Source organism: Rhinolophus hipposideros (genome assembly GCF_964194185.1).
Source record: "Rhinolophus hipposideros genome assembly, chromosome: 4".
Classification (NCBI taxonomy): Eukaryota; Metazoa; Chordata; class Mammalia; order Chiroptera; family Rhinolophidae; genus Rhinolophus; species Rhinolophus hipposideros.
This window is the reverse complement of record NC_138050.1, coordinates 103,589,450-103,607,552: the sequence shown is the minus strand read 5'-3', so window position 1 is coordinate 103,607,552 and position 18,103 is coordinate 103,589,450. Positions and strand designations below refer to the sequence as shown.

The following is an 18,103-nucleotide window of genomic DNA, read 5'->3' as shown; positions in this document are numbered from 1 at the left end:
CTACCAGATATTCAGCAGAAATTCTGTACTGCACTGCAAAACTTTGGGGTCTTCCATATAAGAAAGTGGATCTTTAAAAGGTCAGTTTAAAGACAGTAAGCTGTCATTGGGAGAAAGTTAGTGTTAAAATAACTAGAGCAACTTGGGAAGCCACCAACAGAAACAATTGGAAACCCTCTTAAGTTCATCAGATGTATAAAATTGATCTGCTTAGGGAAACCCCTTATCATCCTGTAGTAATATTATCGTTAGTAGTTATCATTGTGATTGCAAAAACAGCTAAGGTTGTAGGAGTGTGAGGCACCGAGAAACACCTGGCTTACCAACAGGTGCTGATCCTGACATTGAGAGCAAGCCTCACGCTCACACGCCTTAGTTTTGATACGGAGATAACGTTACATTGGCAGGACCGTTCTTTAATGGGGAGACTGAAACACCACTGAAAAAGAACCCTTTGGTTAAAAAAAAAAAAAAATTGCCCTAAATTTTTGGTTAGTTTTGGATTGGTGGTGAAGGTTCTGCAGATCTTGAAAGTTACTTTTCACAAAGAAAATTATTTTCAGATGGTTTAATGAATATTCATACCATTTTATATTCTTTCCAAGTCCTCTGAAAATCGACACTGCCGTCTCCACGTCGCTGAATAACTGTCCACCCACCGCCAGCAGTTTCCATGTCACAGTAAGCCTGCCAAGGAAAAGGGAACAGTTACTGTGTGGGGACAGCAGTGACATTGGTCCTCCCCTAAATACGACAAGCAAGACGCACACAGACCCTATAATAAGACTTGTGCTCATAGGAGTCTTTGGGGTAAATCTCCATTGTCTTTCCAAGAAACAGATGGTTTTCAATTAATAGAAAAGCATGAATTTAAAATGATGATGTAAAATAAACAGGAGAGCAGCACGATGTGTTGATGACAATTTGACTTTCTTGTCATCGTGTCTTCTGGCGAAAGACCCGCCCCAGTAGCTGACCCAAGATGGCGGTCCCTTAGCGTGAATGGTCAGTGTGAATGGTACAGCTTGGCAGTTTGGCCCCCAGCCTCTCATCTCCAACCTGTACAAGTCCATCAACTCGGGGCCACGGCCCTGAAAACCTTTGTGATAGTGACCAGTCCCTATCCACTCTGCAGGGAGCCATGGAAAAGGGACCCTCTTGCCTTGCAGGGTTTCCAGAACTCTGGTTTTAGTGTGCCGTGGGGCTACCAGGCTTCCTGCCTGTGGGATACAGGACCCCACATGCCCAGTATGACCTCAGCTCTCTCAGGCTTCAGGCTTCTTTGCCCTTTGCTCACTGCCCATGGCATATCTCTCCCCTGCTCTTTTTATTTCTGCTTTCAAGCTGAACACAGAATTTTTTTCTTGGGCTAAGAGCATGCATGCTTAATTTCAACTCAGCTGGAGTTTTATTATGAAATTAAAAACCCCTGCAAATAAGATTACATAAATAGTTTTAAATAATGAGATTATAGTAGAACGAAAACGTTCTCCAAAAAGTTAAGATGAACTTCCCTACAGCATGCAAGGTGGTAATGGTGAATGTTAAGGTTCAAAACCAATTGGAAATATTCTTCCTTTGTTCTTTTCCATGGTCCTTTCGGCAATAATGCAGAACATTTTGGCAGAGTAAGTTTAAAGGTGAACAACTCTGCATTTGAGTTAAAATCCCAGAGAATGAGGGCCGAGAGAGAACTGAGCGGGCACCTAGACCTGGTCTCCTGTTTTAAGCAGCTCGTCTGCTGTCTTAGTGCCCAGGGGATAGAAAACCGCTGTCAGACCCGCCCATTCTCCAGTATGTTCCTTTTCACCTCCTCTGGTCTCTCAAGCCTGCGTTGCTTTCCCCAATAATCGTAGTGTTTGAGAACATGTTCTATTCAAGAAAGTGACATTTATTAAGAAGAAGATGTTTTCCCCATTTTAAGTTAATCACATGTATAAAACTGATCTGCTGAAGGTAAAGAAGGTAACACCTTATCACCCTGTGGTGATATCATCATTATTGTTAATTATCCTTTTGTTGCCATGCACTGTCATGTGCTGGGGACATTGCACACAGTATCTACTCACAGCAGCTATAATTCTGCATTTTTGAGAGGAGAAAAGAGTTAAAAAATTTAGGTTAATTTGATCAGTCATTCAGCTATTAAGTGCAATATAGGATTTGAATACACTGTTTAATCCCTAATTCCATAATGTTTTTCTACTACCCTCTGCTGCCAGAAACAGAGAAACTTGACCCTTTTGTTAATGGCCAAAAGTCCCGCCACACAGCTCCAAGTTGAAATGGATTCACGAATAATACTCTCATTTGCCTGTGGTCTGCATGATGGTCAGTGTTGTTCACGTCCATCAGTATGTCTTTTTAAAAAAACATTTACTAAACTAGCTGAATAAGCTACCTTGGTTTGAGGTTGTGTTTGTGCAAAAAAGTTAACTCCCCTGAATCCTAAATGGCACTCTGGTGGGGGGACAGAACTGGTAAGGTTCTTAGTGAGCCTATAGAAGAATCAGGGATTCTTTGATGTCCAAATCACGATTATGAAGTTCCTGATATTGAAATCAGAGCTCATCTCGTTAGAGAAATCAGAGTCGAGACTCTGGAATGGCTGAGGGTTATGCTTGTGTGGGAATGATTGGAGCCATACCATTCTGCAGCTCCATCAGGGACAATGAGAAGATGATTAGAACATTTTCTTAATATCACTTTGTCCAGATTTTTGTTTTAAAAAAGAAGAGAGTTTATGAAAACGGAAGTATTATGGTTAATTGGGTCATGAAAGTTGTAGAAAAAGCAAGTGTTCAAATAGAGTTAGCCATGCAGCCGCAAGGTACTGAGTGAAAATGATGAAGCTCATTTCCGGACTGGAAAAGCAGAAGCCCTTAGGAAATGCCCATGACCTCAGAGCTCCAACCCCAGCAGCCCTGAGGGCAGGTAGGGCTTGTGGTCAGCGTGCCATGGCACTGTTCAGGGGCCTGGCGTCTGCCTCGAAAGGTTCATGTGTTTCAGCAAGGAATGCTCGATTTTTAATGGTTTTGCTTCAGCTCTGAGGCCAGGGTGAGCAACCCATTAAACACAAAAGCAACGATAAACATCAGGGGACAGGTATCCCATGACATTAGGGAAGGAAACCCTTATGTCGCTCACCAGCCGAAACAAACACCAGTACTTCCCATAAAGGACATCTTTTCAGTGTCTATCTTGTACAAAAACCTAATGAAGTTTTCAAAAGTAAAGTTGATATATTTAGGCCCTTTTGGAAAAGATCTCCCAAAGAGCTACATTGTTGTCTTGAATTAGATGAAACCAGGGGCACATGGGGTCCCCTGCCATGCGGAGAAGTTGTCTGCCAATCTTGGGGGCAGTCACAGCAACAAGTCCCATTTATGGGATGGATGGTAAGTGACAAGCCATGTCCTGGGTGCTGCCCCTCCACTCTGCTCTTTAAGATTGGGGCTATTATGTCACGTCACGTTGCAGATGAGGAAACTGAGGGCACACACAGGTTAAATGACTTGCTCAGAGGCACAAATTGGCAGAGCCAGAATTGAAATCCACATGGATCCGACCTCCCCTCCCTAGATCAGGCTGTGAGTATAGAGACTCTAGACAGGACTCCAGAAGTAACTTAACCTGGACCATTTATTTAGAGACGAGAAAACTGAGGTTTGAGAGCTGCTTGTCCCGGGCTGTGTGCATGAGTTATTTGTACTGCAAATGTTGCGCCCATGACCTGAGACTCATGTCAATGCAGAGTCACATTTTTTCCTCTTCCTGCAGAATGTTTCAGTAGGGACACTGAGCTGATCTAGCAGCCAGGGTGGGGACAGTGCTTGAGTCAGGACAACATTTAGACCGCAATAGGATGGCGCTGCCCGAGGCGCCACTGTCCTGGGTTTGTAGCAGCAGCATTCACATTCTACCCCCATCCTCTCCTGCTTGTCACTCCTGGCCCTGCTGTCTCCATGCCAAGAGGAGACCTACATCTGGTAACAGCATGCAAAGAACTGTCATGCAAACCAGATTCCAAAGGGAGTTGAAAGGGTTAGCATAGAGTCTGTTCATTACTTTTTCGTCTACAACCGACTGTTTGGGTTTTTTTCTCTCCGTAACACGTTGCTTCTAGGACGCAAGGGACATTAAGTGATTTTCAAGGTTGATTTAACGCAGCATGAATGAATTAGAAAGATTTCTTTGGAAAGTATTATCTTGAGTAACACAATATTTGTCTTTTAAATTCATAATCAAGGTACATGTTACTATTTCAAATCCCATGTCTTTAAACCCTTAATGCTTGTATTTCTAAAGTGTTTTTCTTTATTATTCTGCTGAGAATAATGCTGAATCAAGGAGATAATATTTCCAGGAGTCTCTAAAATTTCTGTTTTGATGCAACATGAGGGGCCTTTTTCTATAAGTGTTTACATTCAGTGTGTATCTGCTTTTACAGTGAGATGCAAACTTATTTACAGACATTTAATATATACAGTCATCTAATGCTAATATAACTAATTCTCTCGTAATATTATCCCACCTTATCAAACCTCTAAGAGAAAGCGCCTCAAAATATTCCCTGGGGAAGTGATTTCTTTTTTTGGGTCTCTAAAGCTCAGGGTCTCCCAGAGCACCCAGGTGGGGGCGGTGCGGAGCCCTGCTCACGGAGCCATCCGGAATAACTAGGAATCACTGAGTCAAGCTCCACTGGCGGCCCCCGATGGCAGGCTCTGGTTGTGGGTTCCCTCCTCACAGGGATGGATGGAACCTACACCTTGAAGTCCGCCCTGTGTGCTGGAGAAGCCCCTTGATGGTGTGTTTCAAGCCTCCCCGCCTACATTAGTGGGGTAAGAATAGCCGACACCAGCGGTCCTCCAGGGTAGCCTGCAGACTCCTGGGGGTGCCTGAGACCCTTCTACAAGGTGCAAGCTGTTTCCACAGTAACACTGAGCCGTTCTTGGCCTTTCAGTGTGTTGGTGTTTGCGCTGCTGGTGCAAAAGCCAATTTCACTTTGATGAAGCAGTAAAAAGCCTTGATTTTATTAAACCTCTCCTGCTGAGTGCATGTGCATTTTCTATTGTGTGGCGGAAGGGAAATGTGTATAAACCACCTGTACACACCAAAGTCTGGGTGTCTCTCAAAGACCGTTTTGGCAGAGAGCTGAACGAGCCCTTCTCTAGGGTGGAATAGCCCTGTTACTTGAAATAACGATTGAAGGACAAACTGTGGTTATTCAAACTCTGGTATTGGAAGATACATTCTTTAAAATTAGTGCCGTAAGTCTCACACTTGAAGACAACTGGCCGTGTGCGCGATGAAGCCACTGCGAGGAGAACGTGGATTAGACAGAATGAGGGGCTCCCAGGTCGGTGCACAGACCCTGGACTTGGGGCCCCGACCATGCTGCAGGCAGGGGACCCCAGGAATGTTCGCTGCTTCGCTTGGCGGGGAGCTGGGCAGCCTCGGGGTGCGAACTGTGTGCGACCCCCCTGTGTCCAAAGCCCGGCAGCAGCCCTTACCTTCACCTCCTCCGTGGAGTTGGGGAAAGTGAGCGTGTAGAGGCCGCTGGTGGTGAGGCCTGACCTGAAGGCTTCCGCGCAGTCTCTGAAAACGATCGGTTCTTTCTTGGTCACCAGAGAGTTCTTCGCTGCTTTTAGAAAACGGAGACATTTCATTAGAAAACGGAGACATTTCAGGGGAGTTCATGAAAAGCAAAAGGTGATTATTTCGAGATGCACTCATTCGGCACCTTTCTTACATTTGCATTCTTACAGTAAATCAAAACGGAGAGGCTTGTTTTTTATCCTTTCCCAAAAGGGTACCCGTTCAGCCTGTTTTGTATTCATTCTCACAATTAGTACATCAAAATTAATGCCACGTCCATCATCAATCACATGTAATGCAAGTACTGCACAATCAGCTCTAATAAACTGCTACTTTAAAAAAAATCTTCCGTCTTGAATAGAATCAGATAAAGTTAGTGCAGAAGAATTTAAAAAGATCGTACTTGAAAATCATGTGACGTCTGTAGTGGCTGCAATGCTTAGCCCGTTAGCCATTCTCTCGCCTAGGCCATGCCTGTATTTTCTCCCTTTACACATGTCCGAGGCCAAGTATTATACTTTTCTTTAGACTATTGGGTGAAGACATTTGGATTCTGTTAGGTTGGTGCAAAAGTCATTGCGGTTTAAAAGGTTAAAAATAATTCCGAGAACAGCAATTACTTTTACACCAACCTAATAGCAACTGCCCCATAATAGTTTGTGTTAAAGTGGAACCTCACGTTTATTTATCTATGTCTTTGAAATTCTTCATCTAAATCTAAAAATTCTAGGACTATGAAATTCTTTCAAAGTTCAATATTGAAACTTTGTGTGTGTGTGTGTGCGTGCGTTTTCCTGCAGGTATTTATTTGTATTGCATTCAGACATGTGCCCACCACAGGTCCCTGGACTGGGTGGTGTGGGCGTCACAGGTGGGGGGGGGCATGAGAGCCTCTTCGTCTGCTTCTGTCCTCTGCTCATGTTTCCTGCCAGGATCTGAGCTACGTGATTTTCTCTACTTCAGCTCATCAAACCTAGCGTCTCACACTGTCTTAGTCCCACCATGTAACGTGAGATGATTGCCTTTACTTTTCTATGAAGCTAAAAAGAATATGCTTTGTCCAAATTATAAGAGCGAAACTCTTATAATAGTTGGATTGCAAACTGGCAACCCAGTGTGAAAACTGCTACTTAGCATCAAGATTGTGCTGCTAGGTTTGCTTGTTTGTTTCCTTGTTTACGGAGAAACTTTAAGTGTTTCTATTAAAATCAGGATAACTGCATGACAAGGAAAGAGTGAGAACACATTTTTTGAGTAATGTCGAATATTTCAACATGATTCATATAGAAAGTGTATCTGTGTCAGAGGATACACGTTGAAAGGACATTATGAGATGAACCATAGTAAGAAATAGACCCAATTCGTTTAAGGAAAACACTTAAATGAAAATGCCACAACAGTTGCATGTCACATCTCTAATTAATGACCGAAAATGCAGCCCTTCTTCCCTCCGCCATAAGCAAAGTGGAAACAAAACAGTAACAAAGCAAAACATGCTCAAGATAGAGATGGGAGCCAGCAGCCCTTGCGTGCCAATTTTATGCCAGTTACTGAAAATATTATTGCATTTAATCTTCACAAAACCCTTTGGGTCCAGTATTGTTTTTCCCACTTAAAAAAATTAACTTGTCTAGCCTCGTATATCCATTTAATGATGGAGTTCACCAAAGTAGGCTCTTTGATGCCCATGAATCAAAAGTACGTTAGGGGTGTTTTGCCTCATAATAATTATTTAGTATCAATATATACTAAAATATATACCTCCTCCCTTTCCACTTCCTCCTCCTTTTTTATCAGTTCTATTGACATCTTTCATATCAAATCTGTAAAAAACAGTGTCTTTTATTGGAAGACAAGGATTTTTTATTTTATTTTTAGAATTTTGAGTTTCGCTGAGAAGACTGTTGGTACTGAACATAAGGTGACACGTAAGGTGCACTTACAGCCCGGCGTGGCTATCATGGTCAGTAAGTTGTGAACGGTCTCCATCAGGTCGTGCTGCTGCTTCTGGAGGGCCGAGTTGTTCACCGTGGCCGTCACTAGTTGTTTCTCTAGTTCCTCAATGATGGAATTTTGCTTGGATACTAACACCTGCAGCTGGTCTTTCTCTTCTTTTATGGACTGAAGTTGAACTACGTGCTTGTCTTCCATGTCTAGGACTTTCTTTTCTAGGAAACTTGTAAAGAGAAACCGTCGTTAGTCGGTGCTGGGTGTTCTGTGTACCTCCGCTCCGCCTCCTAATCCTCGTGCAGTCATTTACCTTGTTTTGAATTTCTGCTTCTCTAAGACCCTCTGTGAAGATGTTAGAGGAGTTACAAGATGTTGCCACAGCCCTGCAGAAGCCCTGAAACTTGCCGAGGGTAGGTAGGTCGCTATGACACAGATGTGACATGGATATGAGGAACAAACCCCCGCTGTGAACGTCTGGTTCTCACACGGAGTGCATCTGAGGACCAGGCTTGACTAAAGAGGAATGTGATCATGGGAGGCGGCCTCGGCGTTGGGGGCACAGGTGGGCGAGTGGAAAGAGCCCGGGCCGAGCGCCTCACCCCCCTCACAGTACGGCCCGCGTTACGTGGGCAGGCTGTCCACGCTCTGGATCCCAGGTGCCTATCTATCTAGGTGAACATCTACCTATAGAAATAAATCTCCGTCCAAAATGAAGGCATTAGTTAGATGACCTCTGAGGAACCTTGTAGTTCAAATAATCTAAGTCTCATAGGCCTTTTGGAGGACAGTGACGTTTTCTGACTCTTTAACCCTGTAACCCTGTGAACAACTTGACTTAGCGAAGGAACTCACTAGCCATGAAAGGTTCTTACCGCTAAGTATTCACATTCAGTATTCATAGTTATTAGAAATTCAAGGGCAGCTTTTCAGTGTATCCCTGCCCGATGGTCCTCATGAATCCCTACAGGGCGCTGAGTGTACTGTCAATCTACCAAGTCGGTAAATCATCACTTACTGTAACGCGGTCCCTTGCAGCTGACTGTCATCAGTTTTACCGTAGCCATTTTCAACTATCATCTTAATATTGTTGTCGATATCTGCTAACTTATTTTTTAATTTATATATCATTTTCATTAATTTAAAAACCAGGGTGACTTACCATAAGCAGAAAGTAACTTAAAAATAAAGGCGTTTTCTGTTTTCTACCTGAAATCATTTCTAGTACCATGAGCATCCAGATAATGTCCTTTGGAAACACTCCTGCAATACTTAACCTAAACAATCAACATCAACTACACGGGGCATTTTTAAATCCTGAATCTATACTGCCATTAAAACGTCACTGAAATTTGTTATTCAACCGCCTTCTGTTGTCTTTAGTATTCTCCAAGGAGGCATCAAAGAAAGATGTGACAGTCGCATGGCCCAGAGAGTGAACACTCAGGGAGAGAGATTAAAAAAAAAAAATATTTGGTTTCTTTCTCCCCAAACTATGCCAGGATAGCTGTAGAGGGCAGTCACGCCCTGATCTGAAAGATTCCGCCTTAATGCGGAATCCAGCGTGTCCTGGAGTCGCGCGCCTCGCCTCAGGTCTCCCAGATGACACTGACTCTCAGAGGAGCTCACATGACGAACACAGAAGCGCAGACCACTGCCGGCAAAGCTCAGATTCTAGGGCAAGTTTGCAAAATGCAGATTGGGATGCATGACTGGCTTGTGAAATCAATTTAGTGTGTTGCGATCAGCATGTCTTTAAGGAAATGAAATTAAACACAGTCAGCCTTTGAACAACATGGGTTTGCACTGCAGGTTCACTTATACATAGATTTTTTTTTCAATAAATACCTGCACTGTTTCCTGTCGTGCTGGGGAGTCTGCATATGGAGAGGGCTGACCGTATGCATTGATCTGCTACATTTTACACAGGAGACCTGAGCGGTGTGGATTTGGGTATCTGTGGGGAGTCAGGGAACCAATCTCCCACGGATACTGGGGACCGTTAAGTTCTCTGGGAGTCAAAAGTTAATACTCGGATTTTGCACTGTTTGGGGGTCTTGCGCCCCTAACCCCTGAGTTGTTCAAGGGTCAGATGTAAATGGAATGAAAGAAATGCGAATAGAGTGTAAATTCGTAGCAAGAACTTTGCACAATGTGACAAACACCATGGTCCATAGTGAGAGGTGGTAGAAGAAAGAAGTGGTGAGGGGAATGGCTGCATTGTTTGAGGTTTGGCTTATTAGCATCTTGTTTGCTTTTCTGATACAAGATGATCAATGTGATCATCCTAAAGTTGGACTCAGGTACAGCATAACTTTATACTAATATAGTTGATGAGAAGTGTGGGCGACATCCTGTGTTGGCAGAAATATCCAGGCCGAAGCAGGAGTTTTCGTTTCCTCTCTCAGGAGGAGATAATGGCAGCACCTTCCACAATAGTCACTCTACCAAAAATCACAGTTTAATTTAACTGGTAGCCCCTAAATTAATCATTTATTTTTAGAAGAAGAAAAAGAATAGGCTAAAAAAAACACACAGTAACTTGCAACTTCAGCTGGTGAATCTAAGAGTGTTGCTGTGACAGTTTTTGGAAAAACGATGACCCTGCTAAGCCCTTTGACTTCTTTTGAAACTATCCCATGAAGAAAGCACTTGCACTTTGGGGGAATTATAGAAGATAATTGAAAATATGGTTTGTCAAATGTGTGGCACCTTCACACATTTTTGTAGTGATGTTCTTACGAATGAAATCTTAATCTAGTCCAAATTTATGGCACCTGAGAACACAGCATGCCAAACCGATTGAAAGAAAATCATCAACACAATTCTCTTATTTTTACTCCTTTACCGTTGCTGATGATAGGGGAAACCTTATTATTGTCATTTCAATTCATGTTTGTGACAAAAGAGAGTATGATTTCTGCAGCTGCTAAAAAGATGGTTCTTCCTGCAGGTCCACGTTTGGAATGTGTGGTTTTTATGGCAAGTGAGCTGATGGAAGCTGTACCCTGCAGTGTCTGTACAATGGCAGGTCGTTCAGAAACAGTTCTTAGGCAGCTCCAGGTTGAGCTGGACATTTGCAGTCCGGGGTCCGAAGCAGTACTGTTGCAAATCACATAAAATTTTAGTTTGGGAGCTGTTTTTGACAAGGTGGTTTTATGGAGGAAATGTGATGTTTAAATTTTATTCATACAAAATTGGATTTGAATTATTGGAAAAGTACATTATTGCTCAATGTAGATTAAATTTTTCACTTAAATGTGTAGCATTTAAGTGAAAAAAATGTGAAGGAGAATGTAAGCAAGAAGAATCAGAAAATATGGGAAGCTTCAGTGTGGTCGGAAGCACTATTTTATGCGTTGTAAAGCTTTAATAGACAAAGAAATTTCACCAAATCATGGCTGAGTTAAAAATGTCGTGCAAGTTATTGATTATATTTTAAAGTGATTCAAGCTGTGTATAACCAAGTTAGCTTGTAGTCAGTGAAAATACTAAGCGGTGTGCCTGAACTCGGGAAAAAGATTAACACTTTTCAAAGCCAAAGGCAATGTGACTTGACAACTATTTACAAAGGTGATACTTGAGTAACATAACTGACTTATTTAACCGAGAATTTTAGCATTGTAGCATACCGAATTAGAAACCTAAAGAGGGATCAGTTTTAATACCGAACATAGCTTACGTTTCTCCCAGGTGTTACTGGAAGTGACAAAGTAGGCAGCCAGCACCCATGCGTCCCCAGCACACTGCAGTGTATTGAAGAGAGCATGATTAAATAAGGCCAGTTTCGCAAAATGACATTTGAGATACTGTTATAGCCTTCTTTTTGGTCTCAAACTTTTATTTATTACTTTGCAGAAGGGAAAAATTGAAACATTAAAGAAAAATATTTGGATTAAAAACCTATTTGCTTTCTGGAACTCTAAGAATGAGTTAAAATTGGTGCCCAAAGAACAGAAAGAATTATTTCAGTTTAGTTCTTGATTAGCAGAAAAGAATAATTATAAGACACCAAGTCTATCGTCATTTTTGGTTAAGAGTAAAGAATTATTTAACTGAAATTATTTCAATGTGAAATAGAAAGAGTATATTGTTGTTTGACTGTTCCCTGCGTCATATATACATGTCCTGATTAGAAATAAAGAATTAGCAACCTGGGTGTATAGTTACCGTGTTTCCCTGAAAATAAGACTGGGTCTTATATTAAGTTTTTCTCCAAAAGATGCATTAGGGCTTAGGTTCAGGGGATGTCATCCTGAAAAATCATGCTAGGGCTTCTTTTCCGGTTAGGTCTTATTTTCAGGGAAACACGATATCTTTACATGTCCTCTACAGGAATAAACCTATGAAAACAATCCCTACCAATCAGCCATAATTTTTGTTTTGCATTGGTTTTCTTGGGATTATTCTACATTTTATTTAAATATTATTGTAACAATATTTAATATTAACTTTTGTTTTTACTTTATCATATGTTTTAGGAGTAAATATTGCATTGTGAAGCATGCATTGGTTTACAATATAAGTGTAGTTTTTCTGCCCTAGGTTGCTTTAAATAGGAAAAAACCAAGTTCCCAGAGGCAAAAACAGTTGGTAAAGTTAATATTAAAATGCCTAGGCCAGCGTAACTTTTACTCCACACTAGGGCGGTATTTTTTCCATAAATTAACCAGCATGATATCAAGGAACAGTTAGAGGATGGGTACCGTAAGTGAATCTTGAAGGGGCCAGAGAATGAAAACCAGATTGAGGACTGTGTTTGTGGGGGCGTGCTGGTTCAGTATTTCCCTCCCAACCCTCTCCCTACCATCTCTCACACACTGTCTGATTCGTGAGCTGTACATTAAGAAAGTTGGCATTTTGGAAGTCATGCTTACAATTAATAGTCACATGAAATAGGCTTTCATATCTAGAAAGTGTGCAATACTGCATTATAATTTTTTTTTACTTTTATTACCTGTTCTTATCTTGCAATTTGTTTATTTCACTGGTCTGATCCAAAATCTGTTTTTCCAATTTGTTTGTAGAAATGGAATGTTCCAGAAGCTGAAGTTCAAGTCTTGTTGTCTGATTTAATACCTAAATGGAACAAAATATTTATCACTTTTAAAATTAGACATAACTTCCATTTAATTAAGTTACCTAAATTATAGAAAAACATAACTAAAGCATTATTTATTTACCCAAGTATCTTATTTTGGCATATTTTTCATTATCAGAGAAGTCTTGTTTTCCTGTATTATATCAGAGTGTGTTTAAATGTGTTTTTCACCATGTCTTTATTTTGGAAAGTGTTTAATAGTTCTGGACAATGGTGTTTGTGTCAAGTAATATAATGTCTTTTTCTGCCATGTTTTGTCACATCTTTTCATATAGTGAGACAAGTGGGAGTATAAAATGGTCATATTTAACATATCAGAAATTGTTGATAATAAAAAAAGGTTCTGTCTCTGCTAAAAACAAAATGCTGTTCTCACGTTGTTTGTTGGCAGACGACGTGGTCAGAAGTCAAACTTCTATGAAAACAGCTCATTTTTAGCCTTGCATTTCCTAGTTTGTATTCATGTGTTTAGCCTCTTGTGTAGCTTTTTCTTTTCCATTTCTCTTTTTCCTATTGTACAAGTGCGATTGACCACCTAGGAGGCAATCACATGTCAGTGGGATGTGGGAGCGCAGCTTTGCTTTGCAGGCCCTTCTGACACAGGCCATGTGTGGTGTCGGTTCCCATTGTGTTCCAACAACTCGAGGACGAATTCTTTTGTGTTTGGCTGCCTTTTAGCAGGAAGAATCCATTACTCACATCCTCTGTGTCATGGTTCTTCAGGATGTGATGTCACATGTAAGTGTGAGGCAGAATTGTTGCCCAGACATAAGGGTCCTGGAGAGAAACATTGTTTGCTCTGGGTCTGTGTCATTCATAAAAGGCTTGGCCTGGCCCCACCGCCCAGGGCTAGGGACAGTCCAGTCCTTAGTCATAGCTGGATGAGTTCCTACTGTGAACACTCTCCTGTGGATGAATACAGGCACTGGCCAACAGAATGGGTGGGTTTTAACAGCAACACCTAGAATATAGATTTGGCCTACATCTTTGGGCCCAAACGTTCTATATTGGTTATTGCTCAAAGGAACTGGAAACGCGGGGCTTTTATTTAATTCCTAAGGACTATAAAATGAGTACAGTAGAGGAGAGGTGGGGAAGATGGCTTATAGGTCCTGACCTAGGACTAGTCGCCATATTTGTGCATCACTTTTCTGAAGGCCTCCAGCTCCAGATGACCGTCCCAAGTTACAGAGTCACGTGGTTGTTGTCTGTTACCTCCCAGATCTCAGACCTCCAACCGTTGTCCAGTTTAGTAGTCTCTGACAGGCTAGAAGAAGCTTGCTTCTAATCAGAAATTTTCATGTTTGGATTTGAACCTATTTAACATAGAAACTTCTCAGCAAATGTCTTATGTAGATTGGGTATGTAATTCGGTCCCTTGATGTCATTGCTTCGGTTCAGCCATTTTAATGTGTTTCGTCGGGCATTATAGGCTGTTTTCTTTCCAGTCGTCTTCCTATTTGCCTGTTATCCTAGATCAGGGGTGTCCAAACTGCGTCCCGCGGGCCAACTACGGCCCGCAATCCACTTTTTATAGGCCTGCAGCAAATTCCAAAAATAGATTTAGTTTACTTAAATAAACCAGGTGAGGCAATACGTACTTCACCTTGAGTGAGTGGCCCGGCTGTTTGTCTATTTTACAGCATATGGCCCTTGGTGAAAAACATGGAAAAAAGTTTGGACACCCCTGTCCTAGATCATATGATACCTAGGTTCACAATAGATTTTTTAAACATCATGTGACCCCACCAAAATCTCATGACATGCTAGTAATAGTAAGTCTGACTTACACAGGATGTAGGAAAGGTTTCCATCATTGCTCTGCGTCTTATACTTTTTTATTACTGTTATCTAAAATATAAGAAATGTTGTACCTCTGGGGCATTCTTGGATAGCCTGATTGCCCACAGGTTTTACTATTAAAAGGTGGGAATGTCACTTAAGCATTACTAATTTTTATAATTGACTATGAATATATTGATACATTTACCTTGAAATTTTATATCTTTTAATTTTTAGCTTTTATTACCTCTTGGGATTACAATTTTCAGTATCTTGCTATCCGTTATGTAAAATATTTATGTTTTTCCTAATGGACCATCTTGACGTGGTCTTACTACAGTTGGACGATTTATGACTCCTCTCACCTCCTGACTTATGTCTGGCATTTCTTGGTCCTTTTAGCTGAAGCAGCAAGTCAGAATAATATGTCATGGGAATTGTTTACAATTAAAGCTACTCTCTTTTTTTTTTCCTTTGTGTCTTAGTTATAGCTCAGAGTAGAAAGATAAGAGCTTCATAAGCCCAGAAAGAAGCCAGGATTAGGAACCAGAAAGCTGATTCCCCAGTGAAGAGGTGGGAACTGGGAGCATCTCCATAAACTCCTGCCACAGCTCTTCTTCCTCCTGGACTCTTCTGATTGGCTCACACGTTGTGTGTTACTTAGCATGACTCTGCATGAATTTTGTTTTAGTGGTTTAATGTTTTGCAGTTATTCTTTTAATATTTTCATATTTCATAGTCTTCTTTCCTACTACTGTTAATCAAGTAGTGCATAGAATCTTAAAGCTGAAAGAGAACTTAGCAGTCCATCTCTGGCCCAGCCTTCATTTTATATTCTCAATCACTGAGGCCCAGGAACGCTGGGCTCAGATTTGCTCATCCAGGTAAGGGCGCGGCTACAAGCATCCTGGAGCTCAAGGCTCTTGGCTAATAGTTCAGGATTGTCTGTGCTACTGCGGTGGCGTCTGACTATTCTAGTTGCTTCTTTCTCTGTAAAGTCATACAAGAAATTGGATAAACTCACATCACAAAGTGTTTTAACCGTTCTTTGAGATTTAGGTTTTATCTTAAGAATGAGATTTAAGAACAAAGTTTGCAGCCCTCTGTCTCAGTGCTTTTCACATCCGAGTGCGTCAAAAAGTTAAGGACTTAGAAATGAGAAGTACCTCTAAAGTCTAGAAAATGCCAGTGAAGCAGAGGACTGTGTATCTCGTAGTCATCAAGTATGAATAATATGAAAACGATTTCAATGTCCTCAGCAGACTAAATATAATTTAACCCCAGCACTAAAAATGAAAATGTATTTATTGATTTTAAATTCCTATCTAGCCACAAGTTCTTACATTCTTAGCCATTCATTCTTTTCTCTGCTACACTTGACCTTGCTTGATTTTCCATTTTTTCATTAAGGAACCATGGAGCATGATTCCGAGCTAGTGTTTACCTGCTGGACCAGAATACGTTTTGCAGGCATGACTTACTTGGGCTTCCACGTCAGTTAACTTGCGTGTTTGCTCTGCGGTTTGATTTAGTAGATTGGTTCCTATTTCTATCATCGCAGCAGTTTGGTTCTGTACTGCGTTCTGCTGCATCTCCACCATCTCCTTCTTCATGTTGTCCTGGATGTAATTCTCAAGCTAGAAAGGAACATGTGTCAGAAAGAGAGCCATTAGTGAAATGATCAGAAACCAGATTCCCAAGCATTTCCCCTACCTTTCAAAGAATCTACTGGAAGACCTGGACCTTGTTCTAATTTCAGAATTTTGCTTTTTTTTTTTGTTTTTTTTTTGTTTTTTAAATCACCAGCAGTAAAATACAGTGTGATTTTATTTAAATCAAAATTTGGCAGCTTAACCACATCGTGCATCGGAGACAAACTCCGAGTCCTCACGGGAGTCGGGTGGGGGAGATAGTGGGGCCGCAGCTCAAAGGCTGGCGGTGGTGGTGCCCTCAGGATGGACCCTGGGGACACTGCTGGGGCACATCCACCCCAACACCCACAGCTCTGTCTGTGTGATTCAAGAAACAAGCATCACTGTTGCTACCACATTCTAAACTCGTGGTTCTTGAAACACAGACTTTAGAAGGTAAAGAGGCTAAGGAAAGGCTCACCTTTGTATTTCCCTCTCTCTCCGCCCCTCATAATTGGCAGAATCAGCCCGAGGCCCACATGCTGTGCCCCCTCCCTCACCACCTCCCTCGGACTGAGCTCATCACCTGTTAGACCTGTTCCGGTGTCCCTAACATTATGCATTGTTCACGATTTCGTCATTTCATGTACCAGACAGAGTTCTCCTAACCCTGCCCTTCACGTGCCAGTCCAGGTTGGTTCTTGTCCCGAGTGACGCCGGGGGGACCCCGATTCATTTTAACACGCTCTTGAGCATGAGAGAATGAAGCAGCTGCTCTCACTGCCATGCGTAGGGACACCCTTCTCTGGGCCATAAAAGGATAGATGAACGGTAAAGGCAGGACAGTGGGTGTATGGGAAAGACCACGTGGGCTCTGGGCCCTGGGCGCCTGCTCCCACCTTTGCAGCCCATGAGTCTAAGTAAGTTGCTTCCTTTGGGGGGCCCCAGTGTCTTTGTACAAAATAGGGTTTCTGTTTGGTCAAAGGAGTGTTTTGATAATTAATTAAGCTATGCTTTTAAAGTCATTGAGCATGCATAACTTTGGGACTTAAAAATTTGTTTCCTTTTGGTCTTTGTTTTTCACCATGATCCAGGGATGGGAGCCACGATTCCATTCACGGGTCCCGACGATAAGCTCATGAGAATAGAAATCCTATTTTTATTTCTTTTTCACATAGTTATAACTCAAAAACTAAATTTATCAAATTGAACAATTAAAAGTTGATAGAAAACAGCTTATAGTGCCGTTCTTTAAAACTGCACAGGAACCATTCATAGAGCCAGTCATCAAACAGAATTCCTCCTGAAACTAAGTGATTCTGTACTTCTGCCTGTAGGAGTGAGGACAAGGAGCGGTAAGGGTGGAGTTTCTCCCTTAGAGCTCAAGGGCCTCTGTGTGGGTGCAGTCCGTCAGCTGTGTCTCGAGTCGCGTCACCAGGGCTGGGGACTTGCATTCTGGCTGTGAGCGTGCTACATGCTGGTCTCCACCCTGACCCTGCTGCTGTGTCCTTCCCGTCTCCCTCCACACACGACCCTGACATGGGTGGTCACTCCTGTTTCTCCCGGTTCTCCCATGGTTATTGGGCAGATGTAAGGGTGTGAAACTTGACACTGTTCACCGCCCTGATCATGTGTAAGCTCTCGTGCTGGAAGCATTTACTTCTCAATACGAATCAAAATAGATTTGACCAGTATATATATATAAAAAAAATCAGGTACTATTACTAGTCAGTCCCAACAAACATCTCTAATATAAATTTCATAAAACTCTGAAGAATGACCCCTTATTACCTCTTTACTAACTAGCTAGTGCGAACTGGCTTGCTTTTTAGTGGCTACGTTCTTTCCTAATTCATTATTTTCTTCCCCTGCCTTTTAAAATCCTAACTTCTGTGATTTAAATATACAATTTAGAAGAATTCGTATGTAGAAGTTTGTAATTTCTCCATACCCACATCCCCCACCCTCCCACACTCCCACTTTCTCTCATTCTTACTCTCTCCTCACCATGGGAATAATGGGATTTCTGAGGTTAAAAAAGCTA

General features: G+C 41.8%; 2 protein-coding genes across 3 annotated transcripts in view; one reads left to right on the top strand and one right to left on the bottom strand.

Annotated features, from left to right (window-relative positions):
* MCPH1 (microcephalin 1) overlaps window positions 1–18,103 on the top strand; it is a 172,922-nt gene that overhangs the window by 56,553 nt on the left and 98,266 nt on the right. The window lies entirely within an intron of this gene.
* ANGPT2 (angiopoietin 2) overlaps window positions 1–18,103 on the bottom strand; it is a 53,804-nt gene that overhangs the window by 10,222 nt on the left and 25,479 nt on the right. Inside the window, exons 2-6 of one of the 2 annotated variants that reach the window (XM_081046987.1) lie at window positions 15,910–16,065; window positions 12,503–12,624; window positions 7,542–7,774; window positions 5,514–5,644; window positions 586–687 (exon numbers count right to left, since the gene is read on the bottom strand). In XM_081046987.1, the coding sequence (XP_080903113.1) occupies window positions 586–687; window positions 5,514–5,644; window positions 7,542–7,774; window positions 12,503–12,624; window positions 15,910–16,065 (744 nt within the window). The remainder of the gene's footprint in view (window positions 1–585; window positions 688–5,513; window positions 5,645–7,541; window positions 7,775–12,502; window positions 12,625–15,909; window positions 16,066–18,103) is intronic. The other variant, XM_081046988.1, reaches the window with a different exon arrangement.